The sequence below is a fragment of the Canis lupus genome, chromosome 3 (genome assembly GCF_048164855.1).
Source record: "Canis lupus baileyi chromosome 3, mCanLup2.hap1, whole genome shotgun sequence".
Classification (NCBI taxonomy): Eukaryota; Metazoa; Chordata; class Mammalia; order Carnivora; family Canidae; genus Canis; species Canis lupus.
In genome coordinates this window covers 77863362-77883750 of record NC_132840.1, presented here as the reverse complement: position 1 = coordinate 77883750, position 20389 = coordinate 77863362, and the positions used below count along the sequence as shown (strand labels likewise).

Sequence of the window (20389 nt, the reverse complement as noted above, 5' to 3'; positions counted from 1 at the left end):
TGAATTATTAAAGCCTTTTAAAATCTATATGACAGGGCAGCCCCGGTGGCGCAGCAGTTTAGCGCCGCCTGCAGCCCAGGGCGTGATCCTGGAGACCCTGGATCAAGTCCCACGTCGGGCTCCCTGCATGGAGCCTGCTTCTCCCTCTGCCTGTGTCTCTGCCTCTCTCTCTCTCTCTCTGTTTCTATGAATAAATAAATAAAATCTTAAAAAAAAATCTATATGACAATGATAATCATTGTGAGTGGAGAGGCAGAGGAAGTTATTGTGGAATTTTTAAAGCTTTTCTTATGTGTGGTTAGGCAGCCTCTAAGATTGTCCCTCATAATTCCTGCCTCCTGGTAGTCCCCTCTCCTTGAATGTGGGCTGGAATTATTTGATCACTTATAACAAATAGAACATGGCAGCAGATGTCTACTCTGAGTTTCCATCTTAGGCGCTTTCTTGTGCTCCCTCTCGAATCACTTACCCTGAGGGAAGCCAGCTGCCATGTGGTGACGCAGTCCTGTGGAGAAGCCCGTGTGGTGGCTGAGACCTGCCAACAACCACATTGTAAACTTACAAGTGGATTCTCGGTACCGTAGTTGAGCCTTCCGATCAGACCACAGCCCTATCCAACAGTTTGATTCCACCTCATGAAGACCCTATGCCAGAGCCACCCAGCTGAGCTATGTCTGGATTCCTGACTCACAGAAACTCTGAGATAAGATATTTATTTATTTACTTAACTTATTTTGATCTGCTACATTTTTGAACAGTTATGTACCAATAGATAATTAGTAAAAAAGTATAAATATATAAAATGCACAATTGTAAGTGTACAACTTGATGAATTTCACAGAATGAACATTCCCAAACAGGCACTCAAATCAAGATATAGACTATGCCTAGTCAGCACCTTAGAAGCCTCCCCAATGTTCCCTTCTACTCATTGTCTCCTGTTCTGAGAGTAGCCACTCTCTGGAATTCCAACAGCATAGATTAATTTTTTGTTTAGTTTCTATACCTTATATAAATAGAATCATATAGTATGTACTCTTTTGTGTACCTTCTTTTGATCCACATTATATTCATGTCTAGTTTTTTAAAAGCTTACTCAAAAATGCCATTGCTTAATCATAGTATTTAGTATGTTCCAAATAATAGTAGAGTGTGAGTTTATATATATGTAAAAAATGGGAGTATAAGTAGAGAAAGATTAAGAAGCATTTCTGTATATAACCAAGAGTAGAAAAATTTTGAAGGAACTCACAAGAATACTAGCATAACACAAGATCAGTGAAATTTTTGTTAAATATATGTGCTGGAAGGCAGTATAATATACCATTAAGGGTATGGATGGTAGAGTTAAAATGGCTGGAGTTACACTGTGGCACTGGGATTCCTGGGTGGCTCAGTGGTTGAGCCTTTGGCTCAGGTCATGATCCCGGGGTCCTGGGATCGAGTCCCGCATTGGGTTCCCTGCAGGGAGCCTGCTTCTCCCTCTGCCTGTGTCTCTGTCTCTCTGTGTGTGTCTCTCATGAATAACAATATATAAAATCTTAAAAAAAAAAAAAAAAGTAAAGTCCATTGCACAAGGCTGAGAATTCCAGGTTGTGGCAACTTCTCATTGTCTGAGTTGCTATGGTTCTCATTGGCTAGGTTGTTGCTGGGCAAAGTGAAAACCTTCCTTCTTCCTGCTGGTGTAGATAAAGTAAGCTTCAAGTAGTGATACCTTCATGAGTATGTCTACTTTAGTACTTCCCAACTCTGTTTTGAATGAAATTTTTACTTTATTCATTTTCAAAGTATGGCTTGACTCTCTACCCTTGGAGGAGGTGACTTAATGACAAAGAGATCTCTTTGAAGATCATCTTCCCTTGGTTATTAGTTTTTATGGGAAGGTAGATGAGATAGATAAAGGCTGAATTGATGCTTTAATTCATCAGTGGATTTTTATGAGCATAATCTCAATTCTCCATTGCCATGAACCCCTAAAAACTGACAATTACTCTCCATCGTAAGTCTGTGTTGATTTTTAATTTCCTCCCTCTGTTCAAGTCTCCCTGCCAAAGGTAATAAAAGATTTAGATTTAGAATGAGACTTAGCATTTGGAATGAGACAAAGGCTATAAATAGACATGTCAATGAAATAGGTTAGTGAGGGATCTAGTTCTTAGTGCCTCAGAATCAGAGGCACACCTTCTTGTCTGATCTGTGTATGGACACAGGCATGCTTGTAGGTTCCCTGCACGGGTGTGGTTTTTTGCATATGTGAACATGAATACATGTATGGAACATGTACTAGAACATTCCTGAGAACAGAATTCTGAAGGATTCCGGTGTATTTCTGAGCGGTGGGATGATTGATCCCTGTGGACCAGGTCAGTATTCTTTCTCTGACAATTATTACTAGAGATGTCAGGATAAAATATTACTCTTGTAGTCAATGCCCACTCTGTAGGACTGTGACACAGCTCACATGCCCTTTGACCATTATATTGGGTTATATTACTGATCATTCTGTGGGAATTTTCAAGACCAAGGGTCCATGGTGATACTCCAATCCGTCAAGTACAGAGGTCAGCCTCGCAATTAGTTTTCTAAGTAGTCGGGCCACCATTTCCAATCTTTGGAATGTCATTCCCTATTTATAACTGCTAAAATAGCAATCTATTTTTCAAGGGCCAGATGTAATACTGCCTCTTCTATGAAGCCATCTCTGATCGCCTTGGTGATCTTCCTCTCCTGAATTCCCTTACCACTTCCCAACTTCATATTGGTATTGCTCACACACTGCCTTAAACTGGGTCTGTTGAATACCTGTTTGTTTTTCTATAATTATGATCTCTTCATAGACAAAAGACAATGTCATTGATCTTTGTTTCCCACAGCACCTGGTATGGTAGCAGGAATGCCACTCATATTCATTAAACAAAAGTGCATCCCCTATGGGTGCCAACTATCTTGCCAATGTTCCTTTTTGTGGTACCAGAATCTGAAGCATTGAGGAAAAGGTGTTTGTTTAAAGATGTTCTATGGAGGGATCCCTGGGTGGCTTAGTGATTTGGCGCGCCTGCCTCTGGCCCAGGGCGTGATCCTGGAGTCCTGGGATCGAGTCCCGCGTAGGGCTCCTTGCGTGGAGCCTGCTTCTCCCTCTGCCCGTGTCTCTGCCTCTCTCTTTCTCTCTGTGTCTCTCATGAATAAATAAATAAAATCTTAAAAAAAAAAAGAAGATATTCTATGGAAGTCAGTATCCCTGATTATCCTATTATACAGAATTCAGTATCCCTAAGTATCTCATGATATACAATAATAAAAAATTTGGGGACACCTGGATTGCTCAGCGGTTGAGTGTCTGCCTTTGGCTCAGGTTGTGATCCTGGGGTCTGGGGATCGAGACCCACATCGGGCTCCCTGCAAGAAGCCTGCTTCTCCCTCTGCCTGTGTCTCTGCCTCTTTCTCTGTCTCTCGTGAATGAATGAATAAATAAAATCTTAAAAAAAAAATTGATACCAACAGAGAAGTGTCAATATCATGGAACAGTTTTGCTGTGATTTCAGATTCTCAATGATGGTAAGAGAATATGAACCATTTGATATGTTTCAGCCGACAGGTTTTAAATATAAAATTGTCCAGAAGGCAAGACAGTGACCTTCTGTAGGCCTTTCCAAGCTTGAGATTGAAAATTACATATAACTAAAACATTCCAGGATTTTGTAATTCTGTAAGTGACTGGCTTAGAACCAAGACTAAACGTCAAAACTGAAAGGACCTTGAGAGTTCTTTTGCTGATTCCTCAGTCTCTCTAAAACCATCTGTGATGGGTTTTTGTTCCTTCCTTTTGTCCTTTTTTATTGACTATCAACTAAAACCATTCTTCACAGCACCTGAGTAATTGATTTGTTTCATAATGAATTCTGCAACTAAAATGAGGTTGTTGGTCTCACAGTAAACACAGATTTCAATTGGAAAAAGTGAAAATAGTGAACTTAAGCTATTAGAGTAGTGTATGTTTCTATTTCCTTAGTAAGTTCCTCGCAAATGTCTGACCATATTTTCTGATTTCTGTTGCCCTTGAAAATTAAATGCGGGTCGTTTGAAATTTAGTATATAATCACAAATGGCAACAAAGTGCTTATCAAGCTTAAATCCAAGGTCATCTATAATTCTTTGTCAATTATAATCCTTCTTACTAATATAAGAACTGCCTTAAACAGGAGGCATGGCTAATCCTCTCTAAGTAAATCCTGCCCCCTTGTGGATTAAAACATCCACAGCTAGGAAAGAAGTGCTGTAACTGCTTGGGTCAGTTTCTTTTTCTACTTTTAAAAAAGTAGTTTGGGACGCCTGCGTGGCTCGGTGATTGGGCGTCTGCTTTTGGCTCAGGGCATGACCCGGGGGTCCTGGGATTGGGTCCCACATCAGGCTTCCTGTGGGGAGCCTGCGTCTCCCTCTGCCTGTGTCTCTGCCTCTCTGTATCTCTCATGAATAAATAAATAAAATCTTTAAAAAATAATAAAAATAAAAAGCACTTCAACAATCTTTAAAAACAATGTTAACAATGAAACAAAATGAAATCACTTGTATAAATTGCCTAAGAGCTGACCAATGGTGACAAAACACATTGACAGATAATAGTATATATTTGTATCTTGTTCTTTGCATTCCATTCAGCTAAGACAGAGCCTTGAATATTAATATATCAGTTAATATTTCATACAATATTATAGTTAGAAAGGACATTAAATATTGATTCGTCTTCCACGTATAAGGATCCCTTTTACAGCTCCTGACATAACCCTACTTGAATGACTCCAGTAATGGAAAGTTCACTAAATGAATCAGCTCATTCTCTTATCAGGCAGGACTGTTAGAAAATCTATCAACATATGAAGCCTACATAGAATAAATCTTTTGTAAGAAAACCAGATCGTTCCGAACTAGAAAGAGGTATTGGAGATCTTCCAGTCTATCATTTTATGGTTGAAGCTGTTAGGCCATCTGGACCTGATTCTACCCAACAAGTGACAAGTAATACTTGTTTTATAGCCTTTTAAATGTTGGAAGGTAGCTACGATGCTGCTCCTTAGTCTCCCATCTTCCTAACTTGCCCTCTATAATTGTGTCAACTCTTCTTCATATGACATGTATTTCAGACCCCAATATCCAGTTACAAACATCTGGATGCCCACATTTTTGTCAATGCCCCTCCTAGCATGCAGCATCTCTGATGCTCTGGATGTCCTCCTTTGGCTAGTATCAAGTACGATAGAACTGTGACCCTCCATGTATGAGGCATCAGACCTCTGTTAACGCAGCCCAGACTCTGTTGGTTTTTTTCAGCAGCCATATCCCACTGGTGGTTAATTTAAATCTTGTAGAGCCCTGTGTCCTCTGGATCTTCCCACTCGGTGCTTGTGTCTAGCTGCAACTTCTAACATTTGTCTCTGTTTAAATATCTTCTCACTTTTGGCTCAGGATCCCAGCGAGCAAGATAATGATACATCTTAAGTGTGTATGATCAGACCAGCTCTGCCACCTAGCTCTGTGCCATCGACATGGTCTCTGTGTTTCCCTGTGTTTCTCTTTTCTAGGCAAAGAGAATAGAATAAAAACAGAAGATGGGCTCATGTCCCCACAGTGCCACCCATCAGCTGCGTAGTCCGCAATTCTCTCTTCTCTAAAACAGAGGTGATGACATGAGCTCACTGTGTAGTCATGGGGCTCACATGAGATAATGCACTGGAGTGAGCTGAGCTAACAAACCTCAAGTGCTATTAATCAGTAGCTTTCACATGGTTTGAGTGAGGAGTGAAGGTTACCAACTTGGCACTCCCAGTGCTAGACCAGGGGAAGATCTTAGTAGAGTTGTTGTTGTTTTTTAAGATATTTATTTGTTCATTCATTCATTCATTCATTCTTCATTCATTCGACACAGAGAGAGAGGCAGAGACATAGGCAAAGGGAGAAGTAGGCTCCCCCTGGGGAGTCTGAGGCAAGACTCGATCCCAGGATCCCAGGATCACCACCTGAGCAGAAGGCAGATGCCCAATCACTAAGCCACCCAGGTGCACCTTAATAGAGTTTTTTAATGTGGATAAATACAAACAATGTATATACTAGACAGTTGTCACAGAGGGGGAGGGGAGGTGACTTGATCATTTGTCATCAGGCCAGGTCTAGTCTGAAGACCTCAACTGTCTTCTCCAGTGCAAGGCTCTCACTTGCCCTCTTCCCCTATAACTCCTGCCAGGAGCACCTCTATTTCTTCTCCTCTTTCATCCACCCCTCCCCCACTCCATCTTCCTCTTCTCTTCCTTCTTCCCTCCTTCCCCAGCCTTCTCTCCCCCTTCTTCTCCTCCAAAACCAACCCACAGACTGGGGAGGGGAGGAAGCCTAATATCTGGCTGGGGGCCACACACTGAAGCCCACCTCTCAGGCTGCCACCTCAGTCCTTGTATACACGCACCACTAATTTTAGGGACTCCAGGAACAAATACTTCCCCCTGGGGGTGGGGTGGGGTGACCAGAAGGCACCACACTGATTCCCAGATGTCTGAAATTATGCTGCTAACCTGCAAGCCTCACTGTGTTAGCTGTAGCTGTCTCTAAACATCAAAGACATGTTTGTATTTGAGAAGACATTAGAACATTAGTTGCCTAACAGCTCACAGTGAATGTGGTTTTCCTTTTCCTAAGATCTCAAAAAGGGGGCTGACCCAAGGGACTCTGGGGTTGGGCTGGGTATGGGGTTGAGAAAGCAAAATGTATAGAAGAGAAACATCCCTAGTTCACAGTGAGGGGGCCTGAAGGAGGGGACAAGAGGAGACAGTGCTGCCTACTGTTCACTTTGCCCCTACAGCTGCCTCGGGTCCGTGCAGGAATGCATGTCTGCCTTTCTAGAACTAGGTCAGTCCCACTTCCTTAGTCTTGTCAGAAATGATCTTCCAGGGGCACCTGGCTGGCGCAGTCAGTAGAGCATGTGACTCTTGATCTCAGGGTGATAAGTTTGAGCCCCATGTGGGATGTAAAGATTGCTTAAAAATAAAAAGTCTTCATAATTTTTTAGTTTTCATTTTAATTAATTTTTTCAAAAATTTTATTTATTTGAGAGAGAGGAATAGATGAGCAGAGGGGAGAGGGAGAAGCAGGCTCCTCACTGAGCAGGGAGCCTGATGTGGGACTCGATGATCCTGGGACCCTGGGATCACCGCCTTAGCTGAAGGCAGATGCTTAATTGATGGAGCAACCCAAGTGCCATAAAAAATCTCTTAAAAAAAGAAAATGACCTTCCATACAATATTGTTAACTTTCTTAGGTGCAATAATATGTTATGGTTGTGTAGAAGAATGCCCTGAGTTTTAGGAGGTCCTTGCTGAAACACTTAGAGGTTAAAAGTCGTGCTATCTGTGACTTAACTTCAACCAGTGCAGCAAAAAATAGAGAGATGAAGCAAATATGGCCAAATATTAGCAGTTATCAAGCAAAATGACTTCCAAACTCCTCACCCTCCTGTTTCACCTCTTCAGCATATGCTCTTCTGGTTTTTCTTGTCTTTGGAAGTACAGTATGTACAACTATGAATAATAATTGCCATGTGTTGAGTAGGCCTGTGTGCAAGTGTCAGTGCTACACGCTTTACATACATCATGTATAATCCTACGACAGTTTTCCCTGGCTGATGTTTTTTTCTCTTCATTTCACAGGGAAGAAAAAAAGACCCAGAGTGGTCAGGAAATTAACTGGACTAATGGGCACTACTTAAAATTTCTGTTGATTTGACTCCAAAGTTTATGCTCCGTCTCCTGCATCATGCCAACTCTTGAATTGCACTCTGTGTTCCAGAAACAGTCAGGAAGGTGCACACACACACACACACACACACACATCCCACCCCTACAGAATTTTATGTATGTCATTAGTCTAAAAGTCATGAGGCCTTAGGTTGAGTCATTTCTTCTAAGCCTCAGTTTCTTGATCTGTAAAATGAGAGACGTTGATTTAAAAATATCCAAAGTCTGGGGCACCTGGTTGACTCAGTTAGTCAGTTAAGCATCTGACTCTTGGTTTCAACTCAGGTCATGGTCTTGCGGTCATGGGATCGAGCCCCGGGTTGGCCTCTGCACTCAGCGAGGAGTCTGCCTCAGATTCTCTCTCTCTCTCCCTCCCACTCACTATCTCTGTTTCTCTCTCAACTAAATAAATAAAATATTTTTAAAAAATATCCAAAGTCCTTTTTATTTTTCTGACAGACATTCAGTAACTGTGATTCTCTGGAGGCTTTCCAAAATATGTAAAGGGAATCACAAGGAAATTATCTTCCCATCCAGCTAAGTGACCAGGTCCACTAAGAAAAGTTCAATTGCCGAGTGGAAGGAGGTGCTTGCACACTTGGATGGGCCATTGGTGGGGGCTCCCCTGTACATTACACAGTATGATGGCACAGCTCCTATACCTGACACTAGGTAGTAACTACCATGGCTCTCTAACTCTGGTACTCACAAACTGCATGTGTACACACCCTGGTAAACAACCCAATTCTTAAGGAAAAGAACCAACCTAGGGACGCTTGGGTGGCTCAGTCAGTTAACCATCTGACTTCGGCTCAGGTTGTGATCTCAGGGTTGTGGGATCAAGTCCTGTGTTGGGCTCTGCACTCAGTAGGGAGTCTGCTTGAGGTTCTCCCTCTCCCTTTGCCTCTCCTCCTGCTTGTGCTCACTCATTCTCTCAAAAATAAAGAACATCTAAAAAAGAAAAAAAGAAAAAAAAAGCTACCCATTGTTGACCTGTGCACCAAGCACTGTGGCCTCTCTTAGATGAAGGTCCCAGAGAATGTTGAATGTCAATGTTGAGGATGGCAGTGCTGGAGGACCCATCCTTTGGAAGGAGTAAGCATGCAGACTTAACTTGAGATCTAGGGCAACTTGTGTCCTGTAGGCATCAGTAAGTATTTAAGAAACAGAAGAATTCTCTGTTAGAGAAAGAAGAAGGAGTAGATATTTTAAAAGCAGCATCCTGGTTCTATTAAAAGTTATCCTGGCCTTTTGCCTCCTTGCATCCGTGAAATCAAGATGGGTACCAGCAGCTCTGCTAGAGTCATCTGAGAAAATTCGCCAAGTCCTTGCTCTTGCCGTGTCTGCTCAAACTGGCACAGGCCGATCCAGAAATATGGTCCCCATATGTGATGGAAACACAGTATGTGAAGCCTATATAGGCTTCGTTTAGTTGGACTAAGTGGACTTTCTTGAATGGATTATCCAAAACATCTACCGACAGCAGAAAGAATGTTAGCTCTCTGAGCATAACATTTTTAAGAGGCTTTGATTATAAATGTTTTGATGTGAATGGAATAGTCTTTTGGTTATAGAAGCATCCTTTTATTTTTTTTAAGATTTTATTTATTTATTTATTCATGAGAGACACAGAGAGAAAGAGAGGCAGAGACACAGGCAGAGGGAGAAGCAGGCTCCTCACAGGGAGCCCAACGTGAGACTCCATCCTAGGTCTCCAAGGTCACGCCCTGGGCTAAAGGTGGCGCTAAACCGCTGAGCCACCAGGGCTGCCCAAAATTTACTATTATTGGGGCACTTGGCAGGCTTAGACAGTAGATCATATGACTCTTAATCTCAGGGTTATGAGCTCAAGCCCCACATTGGGTGTAGAGATTGCTTAAAAATAAAATCTTGAGGGATCCCTGAGTGGCTCAGCGGTTTGGGCCTGCACTCGGCCCAGGGTGTGATCCTGGAGTCCCGGGATTGAGTCCCACATGGGGCTCCCTGCATGGAGCCTGCTTCTCTCTCTGCCTTGGTCTCTGCCTCTCTCTCTCTCTCTCTCTCTCATGAATAAATAAATAAAATCTTGAAAAAAATAAAAATAAAATCTTGAAAAAAAATAAAATAAAATGTACTATTATCTTCCCAATAGACTCATCTTCAAAATATGTGTCTTATTTCCCTCAGTTATATAAAAGTATACACAGAAAAACAAAAAGTTATCCCTGCCCCATCCCTTTGAAGGTCTTCCCCCCCACCCCCACCTTTGAAGGTCTTAAAGGCTCAAGAGAATCTTTGGGAAATGTAAATATCCTTTAGAGAATAAAATCTTTAATCTTAGCTGAATGTAGAAAATAAAACAACCCTTCTGCTAGTGGAGAAAAGCAGGGGAAGGGAACTGACATTTTAGGAGGAAACGAATGCCCTATGTGCCATCCCTGCGCTGGGTGCCTTATTTCAGGGTGTCCTTTAATCCCCATTTTGCAGATGAGAACAGTAAGGCTCAGCGAGGGTCATTGTCCCAAGCTCGAGCTCTCAAGGGCCTGTGTTAAGTGCCTGAGTTGTAGGAGACTCCTTCCCTTAGGGAGAGCCTGAGGTGAGGCTTCCAGGGCTGAATCTTGCCACACGCACACAGAGAATGTTCGCACCACTGCTACCTTCTAGCACCTCCCCTCACCATCAAGTGCCCAGAGCATCCTAGAGGCCCAGTGGAGACTTCAGTTGACCCTTTAACAACACAGGCTTGGCTTGTGTGGCTGCACTTATGCGTGGAGCTCTTACAGTACACTAGTGTGCCTGTGTTTTCTCTTCCGCAAAATATTCTTAATGTTTTCTTTTCTCTAGCTGACTTTATTACAAAAAGTATATAGTACACATAACATACAGTCTATGTGTGGACTGGCTACATTATGTTATGTTATGTAAAGTTTCCTGTCCACAGTGTTAAGTTTTGGGGGAGTCAAAAGTCACATGTGGACTTGGGACTAGGGTGTGGGGGGGGTGATGCCCCTAAACCTGCATTGTTCCAGAATCAGCTGCATTTGCCTACTTGTGGCCTGCTGCCACCAGCGCCAGCCCTGTTGATGTAGGTTTAGAATGTAGGTGAGGCTTGGTGGAGTCCAGAGTTCACGGCCAAGAAAGAATTCTTGAGACATCTTTGGGGCAAAATGGTGGGTTTTTTTTAAAGCCCGGGGACAGGACCGAGGGCAGGACCCAAGGGCAGAAAGGGCTGCAGCTCCCTGCTGGCCCGGGATTGTGAGGGGCAGCTGATGATCTACTTTGGAGTTGGGTAAAGCAACCATCAGGGAAGTTTCAAGAGGATCTTCGGATGCTAAAGCCCACACAGGATACCAGAGGCCTTGCTCTGGTCGAGCCAAGGTTGTTTTTCCCTCTAGCAAGGCGTTCACATTGAGAAGGTTGGGAACTTCCTGAAAGAACATTATACTCTGCCTGCCTCAAGTATTTGTCAGTGGGCTGCCGGTGATAAGGACATTTAATTTTATCTATATTTCCTTCTGCCTTTGTTTCCCACATCAGTGTGACTTAACTTTTAAATTCTCAGTTTCCTACCAAATTAAATTTTGATGATCTTGTAACAGTCCTTTTTTCTTTCTTTCTTTCTTTCTTTCTTTCTTTCTTTCTTTCTTTCTTTCTTTCTTTCTTTCTTTCTTTTTTTATTTATCTATTTAATCATGAGAGGCCATGAGAGAGAGGCAAGACACAGGCAGAGGGAGAAGCAGGCTCCCTGCAGGGAGCCTGATGCGGGACTCGATCCTAGGACCCTGGGATCACACCCTGAGCCAAAGGCAGAGGCTCAACCACTGAGCCCACCCAGGTGTCCCCTAACAGTCTCTCTTAATGAAGAGGAACCTTTCAATGCCTGGGAGCCCAGGGCTGGCTCTGCGCACTCACACACCGGGCCGCAGACACCTGTGCTTGGCAGCCTTACCCATCCCCAAGCCTGAGAATTCTATACAGAACCCAGGGCCCTACCTGCTTAGGCTGCACATCACAGATGTGGCGGGGAGGCGAAACACAGAAGGAGGAATTTGTGAAATTTGCAGGGATCCCAGGGACCCCTGAAGTCTGGGGAGCTGAGGTTCTCCACAGGTGAATGCACTCTGATCTCAAGTTTCTCTGCTTCGGGAAAGTCATCTGTATTCACTGGGCGGCCCCCTCCCTGCACTCCCGTATTTAATTCTGGTTATGGTATAAATAGAACTTGGCACTCTGGCAAAGCACACCACCCACCACTGTGTTCCTTTCCTTTGGGGACGTCAAGCAAATCTGAGCCTTTGATTCCCTCTAGTGGCTCAAATCAGCAACTTTCATAGCTGTTTCTTTGCATTTATTTATTTAATGTATAGAGCCCACTGTATGCGCCAAATTGCTGCTGGGTTCTCAGCTTTGCCAGGGGCATGGGAGGCTGGTTTCCTCTGATCATTGTTGTGCCCGGTGGAAAGGGAGCAGGGGGAGAAGCTGGAGGGGAGAGCTCCTTCTTACAACTTAGCTTAGTGCAATGCACACTGGCTGCTCTCCCTGCTGTCGCATAGCTGCTTTATGGGGATGGGGGAGGATGGGTCTTATATGGGTTATTCTGTCTTTGAAGGAGTTGTAGGACTGCAGGGCAACTCATTTATCCCTGGCTCTCAGTTTGCTTATGGGTGAAATGAGTACACGGGTTAAATTGAAGTCAATCCAACAACTGTTTGTTAAGCACCTACAGTGTCAGGGACTCTGGGCTGGGCGCTATGGGGATGTAGTGGTTAACGGGGAATCTCCGGGAGCTTACAGGCTAATGGGAGAACAGGAGCAGGTCCAGGAAGCCACATAAGACATAGGACAGAAGCAGCAGAGTATGACTGTTAGAGTCTGAGCTTTGCAGGGAGGCAGATCTGGGGTTGAGCTCCCGATCTGTCATTGCCAGCTGTATGATCTTGAGCAAATTGCTAAGCTGCCCCTTCTGTTTCATCCATAGATTTGGGTAATCACCCTTTCTTCCTACGGTTAAGTGCTCAGTATACAGCCAGACCACACAACGGACTCATTAAATCGTGGCTACTCTCATTGCAATTTTAAGTTTTAAACAGAGATAACAGAAACTTTATTGGGAATGTCAGTAAGGCCCCACGAGGGTCTTGTCCTGTTGGTTCTGCAAGCCCTTTCTATGCCCCACAGATTTCTGTGGTTCCCTTTCTTTGCCACAGAGCTTGGGAATCCACCTGCTGCTTCTCGTAGGGTGGGTGCCTCTGAAGATCCAACCCTGCAATGTCAACCCAATCTGCACCCCCGTTTAGAGGGAACTACAGTCGCCCCTGTTCCCTTCTTCCTCCTTTCAGGCCCTTTTCCTTCCCAACAGATTTACTGCTAATCTATCTTGGGAAATAAACAGGGAATACGAGAGGTAGTTTATGTGCTTCTGTTGGTCATGTTTCTTGATCTTTAGTGCTTAAGACCCTCTGACATGGCAGAGTGAGTGCTCCCCAGGAGAGGGGACGTCACCAGAAGCCCTGACCCTTGGGGCTGTTCCAGCGTGGAGGCTGTATGATTCTGTTACCTTGTGAATGTAGCACTAGAACATTGTGAATGGCTAGAAAGAGACCACTTTTCCCACTGAGCTTCTTTATCCTGTGTAAGGAGACAAAGGAGGATCTTAAAGCACATCTTGATGCAGGACATATCAGACCTTGAATCCAAGTGAGGTTATTTAACACTGTGGGTTTCATAGTCAACAATGTCCGAAATCAATAGGGAAGAGAGAGGGTGAGCTGGGAGCCTAGAGTTGCTGACAGGATACCGTTCCTGGAACAAGGTGAAAATCAGAGATAAAGCCAGAAGTGACTCTGAAATCCCATTGGCCAAAGGGATCCCGGATGGGTGGAGGGACAGCATCCAAATGTGGTAATTTGGAATTTCATTTTGGATGGGAGGGGTTGCTTCATATTTTGAAGCCATGTGAGATGAAACTATAGAGAGTGGAAGACAGAAGTTGGGGGGAAAGAGAATGAGTGTCCCTAAGGGAAGCAGGAACAGCCTGTAAGATCCCACTTGTTCCCTGAGGCATCCTGGGGCAGCCTGTCTCTACGGTGACTCTCAAGGAGTGAAGTGGTATCTGGAGCCTTTCTTGGGAGGTGCCAACCCCTGCCTTTCCTTTAGTTTCTGTCCTTTTGGAAGTCTCTACTGGTAAGGGAGAGAATTCATAAAAACACAATAAGGAAGGAAAGATAGACATCGGTAAGAGTATAATTCGGGGGGCTACAGAAAATAAATGAGTTCAGTTAATGGAGGAGCCAGTGTGAGATTCCAGGACTTCTGGTACCTGCGGTCTAGGATTCTTCTAACACCATGATTTGCCCCTTGCCTACAGGAACACCTAGGAATTATTAGTTGTAACGTTTGCTTCCCACACATTGCTATCCAGTTTCTGCATTACTCATTAGAGGCTCTCCTCTTCCAGTTTCCTACTATGTTGGAACCCTGGGGACTCACACCGAGATCAAGAGAGTGGCTGAAGAAAAGGTCACTTTGCCTTGTCACCATCAACTGGGGCTTCCAGAAAAAGATACCCTGGATATTGAATGGCTGCTGACTGATAATGAAGGGAACCAGAAAGTGGTAAGTATACAACTGGCCCGAGCCCTGCCTTCCCTCCTCTACCCCTGCTCTTCCCCTCATCCTCCTATGGCTGTCTTTCCTCAGTCCTCCAGTTTTTTGTTGGGTTGGAAAGAGCTAGAATTGCTCTTTCAGGGGCAACTGGGCGGCTCAGTGGTTGAGCGTCTGCCTTCGGCTCAGGGCGTGATCCTGGGGTCCTGGGATTGAGTTCTGCTTCAGGCTTCCTACAGGGAGCCTGCTTCTCTCTCTGCCTGTGTCTCTGCTTCTCTCTCTGTGTTTCTCATGAATAAATAAATAAAATCTTAAAAAAAAAAAAAAAAAAAAGGGCAGCCCAGGTGGCTCAGCGGTTTAGCACCGCCTTCGGCCCAGGGCCTGATCCTGGAGACCCGGGATCGAGTCCTACGTCACGTTTCCTGTAGGGAGCCTGCTTCTCCCTCTGCCTGCATCTCTGACTCTCTCTTTGTGTGTCTCTCATGAATAAATAAATAAAATCTTTAAAAAAAAAAAAAGAAAGAAAGAAGTGCTCTTTCATCTAGCTTATTGTTGAAAGACTCTAAAGACAAAAATTATAAACAAGGAAAGGTATTTGGGTCTTAAAGATAAGAGATTCTGTGTTCTTTGGGCAAGCAAGAAAGCCACCTATCAGTTGTTCAAAGAGGAAATCTGTACTCTTAGTGTCTTTCCTAAGAAGGGAGCTAGCATGCAGTAGCTTGATACCCTAACCCAGTGGCCAGAACCCCAAATCTATACTAGGAAACCTGCTCCTCTTCCTCCTCTGAAACCATTACCGCCTGCTTATTTGCAGCTTTGCACAAATTCATGACTTTCAAGCTCTGAGATTGTGTAATATGATGAAACATATGATGCAGGACATGACTAGAAATGTTTAACACATATATAATTGGCCAATGAAAGAATTAATGCTGGTTCTGGAGTTGGAAAATGAAGGATCTGGCCCTGGGTCTTATGTGCTCAGGATGGGGAGGTCCATTGGTGCTTATGGGCTTTTGGGCAGTGTGAACAGAATTTGCAGTGCTTTGCTCCCAATGATCCATGAGGCTGGTGTCTATGGCGAGTGAGAAGTAAGTAGCTACTGTATTATCTGTCTGCCTTGGCTGCATTCAGCCACTGTAGCTTTCCTCAGCCTGGCTTTTCTAGCACAACTCTTCTCATTCCATTTCCCCACTTTTGGGTGTGGGTGCCTGGCTGGCTTAATTGGTGGGGCATGCCACTCTTGATCTCAGGGTTGTGAGTTCAAGCCCCATGTTGGGTGTAGAGATTGTTTTAAAAAATAAAGTCTAGGGGCACCTGGGTGGCTCAGTGGTTGAGCATCTGCCTCTGGCTCAGGCCCTGATCCCAGGGTCCTGGGATCGAGTGCTGCATCGGGCTCCCTGCATGGAACCTGCTTCTCTCTCTGCCTTTCTCTCTGTGTCTCTCATAAATAAATAAATAAAATCTTTAAAAAAATAAAATAAAACCTAAAAATAAAACAAAACTTTTGGTTGATAGTTTTGTGATTTAAACAAAATCACATAAAATAACCCAGGGAAAAGCTGACTTTAGACTTTTTTTCCTTTTCAGAACTTTACCTCTTGCCCTACTACAAAGTGAAAGGTTATCCTTTCTTCTTCTCTGTCTGTACTCCTGATTTCATATGATGGTTCCGTGCTGGAAGAAGCTAAAGTTTTCACTAAAATAAAATCCAGGAGCATTGTTGGATTTCAGCTCCTACGTCACTTTATCATTTCGATACTGCTTGTCATTTTGTTCTCCTAGTACGTCATCCTGAGACTCTGTTCTCTGTAGGGCAAGGTCACCTTAAACTGAGCGTATTTCTTCTAGCAGATTCTTTGTCAATCGTAGACATGATACTGTCTGTTCTGAATGAAGGAAATAAGAGCTGTGTTCCTTTTACAAAAGTTTAAAAAGAATGACTCCACTCATCTAACTTCCCCCAAGTGTTTTCATTTAAACTAAAGAAAAAAAAGAGTTGCTTGTTTATGTAACCAAGTGAATATAAGGCTTAGAAGTTCATTGCTGGGCAGCCCGGGTGGCTCAGTGGTTTAGTGCTGCCTTTGGCTCAGGCCGTGATCCTGGAGACCTCGGATCGAGTCCCACGTGGGGCTCCCTGCATGGAACCTGCTTCTGCCTCTCTCTCTCTCTGTGTCTCTCATGAATAAATAAATAAAATCTTAAAAAAAAAAAAAAGAAAAGTTCATTGCTGATTAAAGCAGGCAACTGAAAAAAAAAAAAAATAAAGCAGGCAACTGATAAGGCTTTAAGCAGCCACAGTTCCCCGACTTGTCTTCAGTTAATACTCCAAAGTAAGTGTCACCGTTTATGCAGTCATTCAGAGCATGTGGATTTATTTAGCACTTACTGTATGCCAAGATAGGCACTGGGCTACAAAGCCCCTACCTTCCTGTAGCTTACAGTGCAAAGCCATTCAATAATTAAAACAAAATAACAAACTTTGTTTTTTAAGATTTTATTTATTTATTCATGAGAGGTACAGAGAGAGGCAGAGACACAGGCAGAGGGAAAAGCAGGCGTACTGCGAGTAACCTGATGTGGGGCTCGGTCCCAGGACCCTCGGATCACACCCTGAGCCAAAGGCAGATGCTCAATCACTGAGCCACCCAGGTGCCCCAATAAAATATTTTAAAGAAAAGAAAAATACTGATTAAAAGCAGAGAGGGGGGCCTCCATGCATTTCTGTTCAAGGTGGTTGCATGATTGCCACGCAGGGCCCTGGCACACCAGAGCAACTGCCAGAAAGCTGAGCTGCTCCGTCTGTTCCATCAGGTCTTAACAAATTGTCTTGTCTCTTCCTCCTGTCTTTCAAACCACGTCATGAACAGGTCCATCAAGAAAGTCCTAAGACACACAGCATCACAACAGCTGTAATTCATACACTTCATATTTCTGTTTGTATGCAAAAGGATTAAATTTATGTTCACCGTTCTCCCATCACACCCCAACAAGGGCTTAGTCTCAGCTCCACATTTTCTAGAATTAAAGCCACACTAAAACAAAGAGACACACACGTATCTGATATCCAGTGTATGTCTGAAAAAAACTGCGCCAAATTCCAAGGCTGTAACTGAGCCCCAGCCTGTGTCCTAAGTGGGTGTGAAATGTTCATATTAGGTAATGGCTATTTAATTATAGTAAGATTATTTTGGAGTTGTGCAATGTCTGCTTTCCAAAGATGTTAAATACTTTCCTTAGTTGTCTTTCCCCCCGCCCCCCCCCCAATCCTCCCACTCTTTTTTCTTCATTAAATAATGGGACAGGATTTGGGGGAAAAAGGAGAAAAGCACTCGAGAGTCAGTTCCGCCTCAATGACTAAGTGCTGTGGTGGAGATAAGTCCAAAGGGTTGAGGCTCGCAGGAGGAAGTCAGTGATTCTACACGGGGACCCAGGAAAGGCTATAATACATAGAAGGTAGCCCTTGAGCTTGAGCTTGCTTGAGCTTGAGCCTGAGGCCTGTGCAGGTGTTGTTTAAGCAAAAATAAAAGAGAGGCATTTCAAAAGGAGAAGGCTGCATGATCCAAGGCAAAGGCACATCAGAGGGTGTTGTTCAGAATCAAGGGACATGGAGTTTGGGTACAAGGCTATTCAGAGATGCAAGGACTGAGACCAAAGATGAGGCATAGGCCAGGCTGCACTGGCCTTAGGTGCCACCTTCAGAGGGCTGAGCTTGAGTCCACAGTGTGCCCAGGTGATGGAAAGCAGACGCAGGTTTTCAGATAGGGCAGCTTTGCTATACAAATGTATGAAATGTAAAATCTTTAAAAAAGAAAAAAAAGAAAAAAAAAAAAAAGGCAGCCCGGGTGGCTCAGCGATTTAGCGCCGCCTTCAGCCCAGGGCATGATCCTGGAGACCCCGGATCGAGTCCCACCTGGGGCTCCCTGCATGGAGCCTGCTTCTCCTTCTGCCTGTGTCTCTGCCTCTCTCTCTCTCTCTCTCTGTGTGTTAAATAAATAAAATCTTTTTTTTTTTAAGATTTTATTTATTTACTCATGAGAGACACACACAGAGAGAAGCAGAGATGTAGGCAGAGGGAGAAGCAGAGACGTAGGCAGAGGGAAAAGCAGGCTCCCTATGGGGAGCCTGATGCAGGACTTGATCCCAGGATCATGGGATCACAACCTGAGCCAAAGGCAGATGCTCAACCACTGAGCCACCCAGGTGCCTCTAAATAAATAAAATCTTAAACACACACACACACACACACACACACACACAAATGTATGAAATGACTAATATTCTCTGAATACTGGGCTGGACAGTTTTGGTAATCTTAAGGGCTCTCACGAACCTAGAACCAGCCTACTAAAAGTGATCTTGAGTGCTTACTATCTCATTCCCACAAAAACTCTATGAAGTGGCTTACCTCCATTTTACAATTGAGGAACTTGAGGTTTGGAAAGGTTAATTAACAGACCAAAGGTGCAGAGCAGAGGGGCTCCCATTTGAATGTAAACCAGTTGACTACCCTGCCAGCTCACTCGCAATCACTGTGTCCTGGGGCAGCGTTTTTCAATATCAGGACCCAGTAATGGTTTCTAAGCCAGCAGACTTTTTTTTTTTTTTTAACACAGACCGGAAAATATCAGAGTGTATTGCACATATGCTATTTCATGAAATTTATGCTTAGTTGTATGTGTAAACTCTGTGTGTGCTGGGTCATGGTGGAAAAGGTTTTTTTTTTTTTTTTTTTAAGCTTTTATTTATTTATTCATGAGAGACACAGAGGCAGAGACACAGACAGAGGCAGAAGCAGGCTCCCTGTGGGGAGCCTGATGCGGGACTTGATCCCAGGATACCGGGATCAGGACCTGAGCCGAAGAAGGCAGATGCTCAACCACTGAGCCGCCCAGGCATCCTGAAAAAAGTATTTCTTGATGTGAGTCTGTTCAAAGTTTGAAAGCTCCTAGTGTAGTATACTTAAAACAGCCAGAGTCTACTGTGGACCACACCTACTAAGTCTCTCCAACGTCAAGTGTGGCTTTCAAAACAAAAGTATTTCCTGGTGTTAACCCAAATATTAACATGAACAAGAAAGAAATCCCCTAGACTAAAAAGGTTCATCAACTTCCCAAATCCTACAAAACCCCCAAATTCCTAAGAAATGACCTGACTTTTAGGATGCCTGGCTGGCTCAGTCGGTAGATCATGCGACGCTTGATCTCTGAGCTTGTGAGTTTGAGCCCCATGTGTGGCATAGTTTACTTAAGATAAAAATTTAAAAACAAATCCCCAGCTTTTTACTGATTTCTAGGTTTAGAATCTCTTCATTCTTCCTAGGAAGCAGACTAACTTCCTCATAGAGATTATGAACCTGGGAGGTAATATGAAAAAGTCAGAAAGAAAGTAACCTTAGTTGAGTACCTGTTAGGCATTCCCAGCTTACTTGTCCTACCTCCAAACATCAGTCTCCCACTTTCAGTCTTAAGAGCACGTAAGCTCTAAAGCTTCCAGGGTTTTTTGTTTTTGTTTTTGTTTTCTTTCTGTTGCTAATATATTTCCTTATTGTCCCAGTGAGTTGGCATTTCTCTGGCAGCTCCTTCCACCGCCCCAAGAAACCTAGCCTTTTTACGCAAGAAACAGGATGTGTGGCCATGAACATCCTGCAAACTTTTAAAACAAACAAGTTACTGTATCAGAAGGGCTGGGACCCTGGCTCTTCCTGGTCTGAGTCTCTAAAGTACAGAGCCCTAACTGGATGCTAGGAACCCTATCAAATTATTTGCAAAATAATATGTACCTTTTTTTTTGTTTTTTTCTGGGTCAGAGTTAATAGGTTTTATCTGATTGGGAGAAAAACAAAAAGCAGTGAGGTGTAGGACAAAGAAATTCCTCAGACGTGGTGCTGGCTGATAGGATGTGATGTGCGGTCCGGGAGTGAGCAGTCAAGAAAGAACTTGGGGCTCCATGCGGGGCATGGAAACTACTTAAAAAATAATAATAATTCTTGAGATGTTTTTCGGTGCCAAAAAAAAAAAAAAGGTGGCTTT

General features: G+C 43.7%; 1 protein-coding gene across 1 annotated transcript in view; it reads left to right on the top strand.

Moving 5' to 3' along the window:
- CLMP (CXADR like membrane protein) overlaps window positions 1-20389 on the top strand; it is a 99063-nt gene that overhangs the window by 62241 nt on the left and 16433 nt on the right. The window contains 1 exon segment of the mRNA XM_072822426.1: window positions 14212-14369. Within this exon segment, the coding sequence (XP_072678527.1) occupies window positions 14212-14369 (158 nt within the window).